The 11,611-nt window shown below is 38.7% G+C and overlaps 1 protein-coding gene across 1 annotated transcript; it reads right to left on the reverse strand.

The window, feature by feature from the left end:
* Positions 1-1,990: 1,990 nt before the first annotated feature.
* Positions 1,991-3,336, reverse strand: LOC145819250 (uncharacterized). The gene is made up of 6 exons (XM_082913231.1): positions 3,298-3,336; positions 2,971-3,177; positions 2,802-2,891; positions 2,618-2,704; positions 2,181-2,522; positions 1,991-2,080 (listed from the first exon to the last, which is right to left on the reverse strand). Exons 1-6 carry the CDS (start codon positions 3,334-3,336, stop codon positions 1,991-1,993), a joined length of 855 nt encoding a protein of 284 aa, XP_082769357.1.
* Between the last annotated feature and the right edge of the window lie 8,275 nt (positions 3,337-11,611).

The raw sequence follows: 11,611 nt of genomic DNA on the forward strand, positions 1-11,611 counted from the left end.
TAGTTTGCCTAAAGTGAAATCCGACTCTAACTCCCAAACCGGGAACCCGATTAGAGCCCCGTCTTCTCCCACAAGTCTCTCGTGCCTAGGCGGTCGTGTGTGCCAAGTTTCGTGCTAAACCGACGCCGTTTGGTGATTTTGGGCCGTTAACTCCTCAAATTCAAGTTTCTTAAGGAAGTAATTTGCCTAAAGTGAAATCCGGCTCTAACTCCCAAACCGGGAACCCGATTCGAGCCCCGTCTTCTCCCACAAGTCTCTCGTGCCTAGGCGGTCGTGTGTGCCAAGTTTCGTGCTAAACCGACGCCGTTTGGTGATTTTGGGGCGTTAACGCCTCGAAAAGAAGTTTCTTAAAGAAGTAGTTTGCCTAAAGTGAAATCCGACTCTAACTCCCAAACCGGAAACCCGATTCGAGCCCCGTCTTCTCCCACAAGTCTCTCGTGCCTAGGCGGTCGTGTGTGCCAAGTTTCGTGCTAAACCGACGCCGTTTGGTGATTTTGGGGCGTTAACGCCTCGAAAAGAAGTTTCTTAAGGAAGTAATTTGCCTAAAGTGAAATCCGACTCTAACTCCCAAACCGGGAACCCGATTCGAGCCCCGTCTTCTCCCACAAGTCTCTCGTGCCTAAGCGGTCGTGTGTGCCAAGTTTCGTGCTAAACCGACGCCGTTTGGTAATTTTGGGGCGTTAACTCCTCAAATTCAAGTTTCTTAAGGAAGTAGTTTGTCTAAAGTGAAATCCGGCTCTAACTCCCAAACCGGGAACCCGATTCGAGCCCCGTCTTCTCCCACAAGTCTCTCGTGCCTAGGCGGTCGTGTGTGCCAAGTTTCGTGCTAAACCGACGCCGTTTGGTGATTTTGGGGCGTTAACGCCTCGAAAAGAAGTTTCTTAAAGAAGTAGTTTGCCTAAAGTGAAATCCGACTCTAACTCCCAAACCGGGAACCCGATTCGAGCCCCGTCTTCTCCCACAAGTCTCTCGTGCCTAGGCGGTCGTGTGTGCCAAGTTTCGTGCTAAACCGACGCCGTTTGGTGATTTTGGGGCATTAACGCCTCGAAAAGAAGTTTCTTAAAGAAGTAGTTTGCCTAAAGTGAAATCCGACTCTAACTCCCAAACCGGGAACCCGATTCGAGCCCCGTCTTCTCCCACAAGTCTATCGTGCCTAGGCGGTCGTGTGTGCCAAGTTTCGTGCTAAACCGACGCCGTTTGGTGATTTTGGGGCGTTAACGCCTCGAATTCAAGTTTCTTAAAGAAGTAGTTTGCCTAAAGTGAATCCCACTCTAACTCCCAAACCGGGAACCCGATTCGAGCCCCGTCTTCTCCCACAAGTCTCTCGTGCCTAGGCGGTCGTGTGTGCCAAGTTTCGTGCTAAACCAACGCCGTTTGGTGATTTTGGGGCGTTAACGCCTCGAAAAGAAGTTTCTTAAGGAAGTAATTTGCCTAAAGTGAAATCCGACTCTAACTCCCAAACCGGGAACCCGATTCGAGCCCCGTTTTCTCTCACAAGTCTCTCGTGCCTAGGCGGTCGTGTGTGCCAAGTTTCGTGCTAAACCGACGCCGTTTGGTGATTTTGGGGCGTTAACGCCTCGAAAAGAAGTTTCTTAAGGAAGTAATTTGCCTAAAGTGAAATCCGACTCTAACTCCCAAACCGGGAACCCGATTCGAGCCCCGTCTTCTCCCACAAGTCTCTCGTGCCTAGGCGGTCGTGTGTGCCAAGTTTCGTGCTAAACCGACGCCGTTTGGTAATTTTGGGGCGTTAACTCCTCAAATTCAAGTTTCTTAAGGAAGTAGTTTGCCTAAAGTGAAATCCGGCTCTAACTCCCGAACCGGGAACCCGATTCGAGCCCCATCTTCTCCCACAAGTCTCTCGTGCCTAGGCGGTCGTGTGTGCCAAGTTTTGTCCTAAACCGACGCCGTTTGCTGATTTTGGGGCGTTAACGCCTCGAATTCAAGTAAAAAACGCAAAGATGCATTTTAGCTTAGAATGCAAAGATAAATTTTATACCTGATCTTCTGGTGGTGGTGTATATGGATTCTCGTCTTCTGCAGATTCCCTAAATGCCCGGTGGCCACTCGATGCATCAGGAACCTATGTTAGTCAGTGCATAATGTGTTAATCATATTCGAATTTCATACATAATCTTGAGTGAAAATTGAACTATCAAACAATTGTGATGTTTATATGGAACCTGTCTGTTGGGATCCACACTCGCCCCCTGTGACACAAGGGCCATCATCTCAGCTCTCATCTGCTGCAAATGTGTAGAGAACTCTGCTCGCAGCTCCTCCTTCAACTCATCCCTTAGCTCAGCACGAACCTGCTGCGTGATCTGATCAATAGTCGATGGATGGGGTGTTGACTGTGATGGCCCAGCACCATCCTTATACACCACTCTCCGAGGCACGATTCTCCCGTATGTGCGACAATATCCATGTCTGTCATGACCTATCAACTCATGGAAAATGGCATTCCTAGCCTCCAAAGTCCGACCATCCTCAGGTAGCATAGAGAGTTGACGATTAAACTCATCCTGTATTGAATAAGACACACAAGTATACGCGAAATTAAGATGGTTGACACACAAAAAATAAACTTTAAATACAATCAAAGGTGTTTGGAAACTACCAAGGTCTGGATAACCTCTGGGTCATCTACTCTACGTGTCATAAGCCAAACATTCATCTTATCAGTAGACTCCCCCTTACTGGTCATCTAAATTTTTTTTTAGAAATATGAAAATTAGAATCCAAATAATTTGCAAATATACAATGTTTATTTATATAGAAAAATAAAACAATAAAATGTAAACCTCATGCCGTATCTGAGAGAAAGTAGTACGCCCTGTGGTATGAGCTATGCCGTGAGCTCGCCGATTTTTAGCGTTCCTACTTGCAATTTTCTATAACAAGTTCAACAAATGTAAGTATGTAAATATGATTTGTATGTTTACATATCATAAATATAACGTAATTGTATACCTCAGCATCGGAAGTACGCCAATACTCTACAAGTTGTTCCCACTGGCTTGGCACAACGTTCATAGGAACATCATCCTTCAGATTAGGATCAGAGCTTCTAGGCTTGAAATACTTAGCCTTAAGCTTGTTCTTGTGATCCTTCCATATGCTGTTGCAGTTTTTCATGCAGATTAGCTTGTACTCCTCTGGACATATATTCAAATTGTCCTATAAAACACAAAGTTTAAGGCTAAGTATAACACAAATTTGGAATTCGAATTTGTGGACAAAAATATACTTTTACCTTCACATCCTTCCAGATAGCATCAACAATATCATCAGGCACACTGTTCCAGTCAACAAATGTAAGAGAAACAATGTTACCATTCTGGACAATAATGCCTAGTTGAGTAGTTAACTTGGCCACGTTATCCTCTATTGGGCAGTAATTTCCATCAAATTGTATGTGCAGCTTTTTACCAGTACCCCACTCTTTAATGCCCTTGGCACATCCTCTACCACGCCTAGTCGAGGTTGATGAAGAACTAACATGACCTGCGATGTACAATAATAATAAACAATATGCAATGGTAACAACCAAATGCAAATTTAAATAATGTGAATACAAATCATATCAAATAAACCTGATGTGGGCTATGAAGAAGTCGAAGGGTCTGCAAAATACAATGAGAATAAGCAAGTTATATATAATGAGCATAAATAAATGTATGTGTAAATAATTTTCATGCAAATCAAAGCAAATTTAAATACCTGCGGATGGCTCATAAGCTGATGATGATAGCTGCTGTGGTGCCATTGATGGTGGACGCACCGATGGTAGGCATGGAGGCCGAGTACATGGTAGCTGCTGTGGTGCCACTGATGGTGGTCGATACGGTGGTAATGGCCCCTCAGATGGTGGTGGCACTAATGGCCCCTCCGATGCTGGCCGATGTGATGCCTCCTCTAATGGTGGTGCTACTGATGTCCTGTTATGTAGCACATCAGACATCATGCGCCGGGGATGATCAGGCTTCCTCTTCCTTCCCATAATAATCTTCAAGCAATATAACATTAATTGACATTAGAAACATAGACAATGGTTTGTCATCAACTATAATATGACATGATTTGAACTAATACAATTACAAAGACAAAGTAAATTAAGAAATTGATGATTAACTACAACCTTGGCCTTAATTGAATTACTAATGTTGATTACATATCAGCCTATTTGAACATCAACTGTTTCCCCTTCTGCGGCTTCCCTCACCCAACCAACTTCTTCATCACGAAGCATTATATTTTCTTCCAATTGTTGGCTCATGTATGGCTCGATTTGTGGATCAGTTGAACTCATATCAAATAAACCTCTTTGAGACATTTTCACCACGACTTGCCAGTCTTGTTGTAACGGGTCTGCAACATACCAAACTTGCTCTGCTTGGGACGCCAAGATGAAAGGTTCATTGGTAATTCGATCATCTCGGTACAACAAATGATTGAAGTTCACCAACGTGAAATTGAAGACATCTTCTTTCTTTCCGTGAATGTTGTCAATCCAATCACACTTAAACAACACATGTTTCTTCTCATTGGAATATCGAATCTCAACAATATCTGTCAATTGTCCATAATAGTACACAGACCCCAGACGAGGATTCTTGTCTTTTCGACTAGCATAACTTATGGTATCTGCCTTCAAAGCTACACCACAATTTTGTGTGGCTCGACGATCATCCATGGCCTTTACTCGATACCGAAACCCATTCAGTATATACCCGTTGAACCTCCTTGCCAGGTTATGAGGACCATTTGCCAATAGAATAATCTCTTCAGAAAGTATGACATCAGTAGTCCTTCGCAAAGTTTGGACCTATTTAACACGAAATGTAAAATTTAAAATGTAGATCGACTTAAGTAACTAGAATCTATAGAGTTAAATACATATATGTTCCTTGAACCAAATGTGAAAAGTTTCAAAATGTTCACGCCGAAGTTGATGATCGTCGACACGAGGCATTTTGAGCTTAAGTACTTCAAGGTGTTTGCTGTGTAGATTGAAATTTTAGCCATACAAAAATTTTAGTTGAAAATTCAATAAAACATAATAAAATATTGAGTGAGTGACTTAACCTACTTTATGAATGGTTGAACCGCGCTTGTATTGCATAAGATGTACCGATGAGCTTGTACCCAAGAAGTATTATCAAGATAAAAGCTTGTGTTTTCACCAGTAGCATGACCCAAATTATCAGCACCACTATAGTTCCTCACGGGTCGACTAGATTTGGTTTCCACATCACTGAGATATTGTGCACAAAAATTCATGCATTCTTCCATAAGATATCCTTTAGCAATTGATCCTTCAGGACGAGCTCTATTACGCACGTATTGCTTCAAAGTAAGAAGATACCTCTCAATTGGATACATCCATCGAAACTGAATCGCTCCACCCAATAACGCTTCATCAGCTAGATGTATAGGCAAGTGCTCCATTATATCAAAAAAACTCGGAGGAAATATTTTCTCTAGCTGACAAAGTGTTACAGCGATACGATCTTTAATATATTGTAAATCCGTCGCACGATTCACTTTCGAACACAATTGTCTAAAGAAATTGCTCAATTCAATCAAGGGTTCAATTACATTCTTCGGTAACGATCTGCGAATAGCCAATGGAATAAGTTGTTGCATCAGAATATGACTATCGTGGCTCTTAAGACCCCCAATGCTTCTATCATGTAAGCGCACACGACGTGATATATTGGATGAATACCCGTCGGGAACTCTTACTTCCTTCAACACTTTCAAGAACAAATCTTTCTCATCCTTGGTCATCGTGAATTGTGCTGGTGGTAAATAGGCTTTATTCGACCCTCTTAACTGCAAATGTAGGGGTTTTCTAATATTCATATCTTGTAAATCACGCCGAGCATTAACACCATCCTTCGATTTTCCTGCAACCCCTAATATTGTCCATAACACATTGTCACAAACATTCTTCTCTATATGCATCACATCGAGGTTGTGTCTTATTAGATTGTGCTCCCAATATGGCAATTCATAAAAGATACTCTTTTTCTTCCAACTATGGGTGCGATGTCCAGCTTTCTCCTTCTCTACCTGTCTCCTATGCCTCTCCTTAAGGTCATCCCTATTGTATTGGGTTAAAATACCCTCAGATTCTAATTGTAGCAACATCTCAGTTCCAGACAACAATTTTGGTTTGAGTCTGACTTCCCGACTACCATCAAATGATACTTTATCCTTCCGGAATTTATGGCCAGTAGGTAAAAATCTGCGATGACCCAAGTATGATTGTTTCCTACTATGCTTCAACCAGCACGATGTAGTTTCCTTATTGCAACAAGGACATGCATATTCTCCTTTAGTGCTCCATCCTGACAAGTTTGCGTATGCAGGAAAATCACTAATTGTCCACAGTAAAGCTGCATACATTTGAAACATTTGATTTGCTGATGCATCAAATGTTGACACACCCTCATTCCATAGTTCTTTCAACTCCTCAATCAACGGTTGCATATAAACATCAATCTTGTCACCAGGTCCTTTCGGGCCGTCAATAAGCACAGATAAAATTAGAAATGGTTGCTTCATGCACATCCATGGCGGCAAGTTGTATGGAATGAGCACAATAGGCCAAGTGCTATGAACTATGTTCATCGTCCTGAATGGGTTAAAACCATCAGATGCTAAGCCAAGCCTTACACTTCGGTAATCATTACTAAAGTCAATATTCCGACGGTCAAAATCTTTCCATGCAAGGGAGTCAGCAGGATGCCTGAAGACACCATCATCAGTTCGTTCCTCTGCATGCCATCTCATTAACTTGGCCGTCTTGGATGACATAAACAACCTCTGCAACCTTGACTTTAAAGGAAAATACCTCGTCTGTTTTGCAGCTACTTGTTTGCCACCTGTGTTAGGACCATTTGAACCACCATCACCATTTGATTTCCATCTAGAACTGTTGCATATGACATATTTATCAAGATTGGCGTCCCCGTTTCGAAACAACATGCAACTGTTGGGACATGCATCCCACGTCTCATACGTGAAGCCCAAATCTGTTGTGACCTTTTGAGCTTTATAATATGAGTCCGGGAGTTTCACACCCAACGGAAACGCCTCATTTAATAACTCAAGCAACATGTCAACAGACTTGTCCGTCCACTGATTAAGCACCTTCAAATGTAGAAGTCGAACAATGAATGACAAAGATGTGAACTTCTGACAACCCGGATACAATTCACTTTGTGCATCTTGAAGAAGTTTGAAATACTTTGCAGTCTCTGCATTTGGACCGAGCTGGGGTTCAGATGCACGGGGATCAGGCCCCTGTGGTTCATCACCCTCAACACTTGTACCGGCATGTGGATTTCCCATAGCCCCTTGTATCATTCCAATCATATCATCTCCAATGTCTAAATTAGCTAATGTTTCATTCTCTCGATTACTATGCAGAGATATGTAAGATTCCCCATGATTAATCCAATGTTTGTATTTTTTAAAAAAACCATTCAAAATCAGATGCTCCCGTACACCATCTCGTACAAAATAGTATCGATTCTCACACTTCCTACACGGACAACTGATCATCGAACCTTCAACCCTATTGGTGTAGGCAAACACAAGGAATTCATCAATCCCATTAATGTATTCACTCGACATCCTATTTGGCAAATCAATCCAACTCTTATCCATCATCTGTACACATCCACAAGAATATCTAACCAAAGTAACTCTAAATATAATACCTACACATAAATATTCACTCGACATCCTATTTGGCAAATTAACGAAATGTCTAAAATTCCTATTTAAGGTTTAAATTAATTAAATTAAAAATTTAAGATTTATTTTATTATAAGGGTTAAAATCCTGTTTTTTTTTTTTGTATTTTTTTTATTTTCTCTTAAATATTTTTATGACTTATTTAAACATTTGCAATTTAAATTTGTAATCGAACCATTACATGTGTATGATATCAAACCCCCATTGTCAAAATTTTATTTCGTTAGTAAAGTTTTTTCAGACCTCCACTGACTTTCCGTGATTAAAAACACCCCCATTAGTTAAAGATAAAACTTCATGACTTTATAATTGAGTTTATATTATTATTAAAACTTTATAATTGAGTTTGTCTCATGGTTATTTGTAATTGAATCTTCTTAAACACCAATATAATTTGAGACGATTTAAACAATTAAAATATTAGTTTAATTTATTTCGTTCTTAAGTTCGTAAACTCAACACAAGTAACTAAAAAATACCAAAAATAATATATTTTTAATGTTTGACTAGCTGAAACTACTAACTGCATTTACTGAGCCAAAACTACGAAAACTAAAATAGCTAACTTGATAGTTATTAGTTCAATGGAGTTGAAATTTAGTGATTTAATCACTGTTTTAATTAAAAAAATAAAAATAACTATTTTGATAGAGATGCTCTAATATAATATGAATAAGAAAATAGTTGTTTGGCCGGATGATGTGGTTGTCTAAATTATAAGATTAAAATTTTTCACATTATGTTAGGTTGCTACTGTTACTGATTTTGACAAACTATTTCTAATTAGAGCATATGATTTGGAAAAAATAAAAAAATAAAAAACTTGAAGGATTGAATGGTAAAATTGATAATTTATGGATGAAATAGAAAAAAAAAATGATAATAGTTGAAGAGATATAAATGAAAACAACCATAAAAATAATTAAAAAAATTAAAAACACTAATTGATAATAATTGATAAATGTTGATAATAATTAAAAAATAAACAGATATATATATATATATATACATATATATAGACAGATTTATTAATAACCATGAGACAAATCTGTTATATATAGACAGATTTCAGATTTATATACATATATATAGACAGATTTATTAATTAAAGTATGTTCTTAATTAAAGTATGTTATTAATAAACAGATTTATATACATATATATAGACAGATTTATATATATATACACAGACCGAGAGAGAGAGAGAGAGAGAGAGAGAGAGAGAGAGAGAGAGAGAGCATACGCAGAGGGAGAGAGAGTCGTCGCCGGAGCACCACTCTTGTCGCCGGAGCCGTCGCCGCCGCACCACCGCTGTCTTCCTCGTAGGCCGTTTGGGGAATTTGGGGGTGAAGTTAGGGATTTGGGGAGGAGGATCGAGCGGCAGCCAACAGGAAGAAGAAGGTTTTTTTTTTTTTGGACTTTTTGCGACGGTATGATGTAGACCGTCGCAAATATAAGGCAAAACGGCGCCGTTTGAATTAATCCTTTTTTGCGACGGCAAATTTCCGTCGCAAATGATATATGCCGTCTCAAAAAAAAGTTTTTTTGCGACGGTTTTATTTACCGTCGCTAATACTTCCGCATTTCCGACCCCTCCGCTTGGTTTCATTACCGACGGGTCAGTACCGTCGCTAAAGGCTATTATTTGCGACAGGTGCAGTTACCGTCGCAAAAAACCGTTTTTTGCGACGGGGGCGCGGCGTCGCTAAAACTCCGTGTTTTTTGCTATGTTTTCCTGTAGTGATTTGCCCTTGTGTTTCCCACATTTCTATTATATTTTTTTTAAAGTTTTTTACTACTGAATCTCAGAGGTTTTTTAGAGACTAAAATCATGTTTTGAAGTCCCAAAAATGGAAGGGGTAGTCTCCCCTTCTTGTGCTTGCTTACTAGCTTAATTTGCTCCATGTTATAGCTTACTCTTTTAGCTCTTTTGACTTCAATTCCAGCACTGTCTTAGCCTATTTTAGAATTATATTTTTATGTGTTTGTTCCAATCTTGCTTTGTATTGTAGGTTTGTAGTGTAACGATCCCCATAGGTTTGGTGGTTTAGGCTTTAGCCACCAACCTATTTGAGTTGATAATATTTATTCCTTATTTTCCATACTTGTATTCATCTCTACTCACCTCTGTAACCTCCCTCATTTCTTGGCTTTTTCTTAGTTTTGAAAGTTGTTTCAAACTAATTGCTTATTTGAGCTTGAGATAGAGGTATCGTGTTTAATGGTTTAATCTCTTTGGGAGTTCATTACCAACGGCATGGTGTCTCTCTTATGCCCAAAACAACTCTATGTTTGATGCTTATTTCCATTAGAGGACTTAACGCTCATTATTGGACTTAAATGAACTAATGAATGGATGGTAATTGGAATGAAGTAATAAAATTGGGACTAAAAGTGATGCAAGATAATAAAACAATTTAGCGTTCAATTGGATGTTAATTGAACACATGAAAACTTGAGTCATTTCATACTTGCTAGTGATGAAATGATTCAAGTTTCCAAGGTCAGCCACTTCCCTTGATCAATCCATGATAGAGAGGAGGTTTGTTGGTCTTTTTTTACCATTTATTGAAATTGTGTCCCTTGGTTCATAAGTCGTCACGCAATGAAATTGCGTCGATTGATGGCTTGTGAATCAAACCTACCCCTCATTTGACCTTTTTGCTAATAAGGAGAGGCAGGGTGGACAAACATCTCTTGAGAATACTCTAGTTTGTGCTCTGTTGCTATAGGAGAGAACCAACATTAGTGGTCGGCAGACCACTATTTATGGGTTGCTGGCCACTTTTTTCCAGGTAGGCAGTGTCCTTTTTTCAATAGAGCAGAGCAGAGCAGAGGCTGAGGTGGAAAACATGTGCAATTTTCTAACTGTGAAATAAAGGCATTCTAGTAGCAAAATGGAGAGTATTATCGGGTAGAAATCCACGTTCATGCACGAGCCATCCCTCGATTCTCAAGATCTGTGAAATGATATTGTAATATTAGTATGTTGTGCTTGGAGTAGTGGATTTGTAACTAATTCGTTGGAGTAGCTAGTTAGTTTTGTGTTGTACTTAATTAATTAGCTAAAGTAGTTAGTTAATTTGTTGTTGTAATAATTAGTTAATTAGCTAGTGTAGTTAATTTATTCATTTGGTTTGTAATAGTTAGTTAATTAGGTAATTAATTAGCTAGTCCATTTATTCGGACCCACTTGTGCGAGGGCCAATTTGTAATAATGTGTATGTCTTCCAACTCCACGCCTTTCTCCTTTTTATTTACTTGCTTATAATGGGTAGTTAGAACATCATGTTTCTTTTAGTATTTCTCATGTTTGTATCAATTTGTCTTGCATGCATCGAGACTTGGTTCATCATTCTAACAAAGCATTGTAATTTATATATTTCGTTGAATACATGTTGAAACTGCATACTATCAATTTGTTTCGAATGTCATAACTAGTAGCTGAGCCTATTAGTTACATATCACATGTGTTGCAGTAGTCATATTATATTAATTAAGAGCATGTATGTTTTCTGACTGCATATTATCAATTTCTCTGAAAAGTCTAGAGAAATTTTTTGAATTGAATTTTCTCTGGATCGATGTTGAGAGACCTTAGATATTATGAAAAATATTAAATATCCTTTATGTTATAAAATCTTAATACTAAGGACCTTAAAACATATCAAAAATATATTGAATCTCTCATACTACCCAAAATTAGAGAGAGAAGTTTCACTAATTTTTCATTTATTATATCATTAAAGTGAATTTATTTCAAATTTTAATTTTTATTTAAATTAACAAAATTTTATTATTACTTTTTTTAAAAAAAATATTAATTATGTGTACTAGTATATAT

The sequence above is a fragment of the Camellia sinensis genome, chromosome 1, assembly GCF_055761805.1.
Source record: "Camellia sinensis isolate YWXY chromosome 1, ASM5576180v1, whole genome shotgun sequence".
Classification (NCBI taxonomy): Eukaryota; Viridiplantae; Streptophyta; class Magnoliopsida; order Ericales; family Theaceae; genus Camellia; species Camellia sinensis.

Coding starts and splice junctions, on each gene's coding strand:
- LOC145819250 (XM_082913231.1), bottom strand. CDS start 3,336: ATGGTAACATTGTTTCTCTTACATTTGTTGACTGGAACA. Junction 2,705..2,801: donor TCTCTCAGATACGGCATGAG/GTTTACATTTTA, acceptor AAAAAAATTTAG/ATGACCAGTAAGGGGGAGTC. Junction 2,081..2,180: donor GTGTGGATCCCAACAGACAG/GTTCCATATAAA, acceptor TGACTAACATAG/GTTCCTGATGCATCGAGTGG.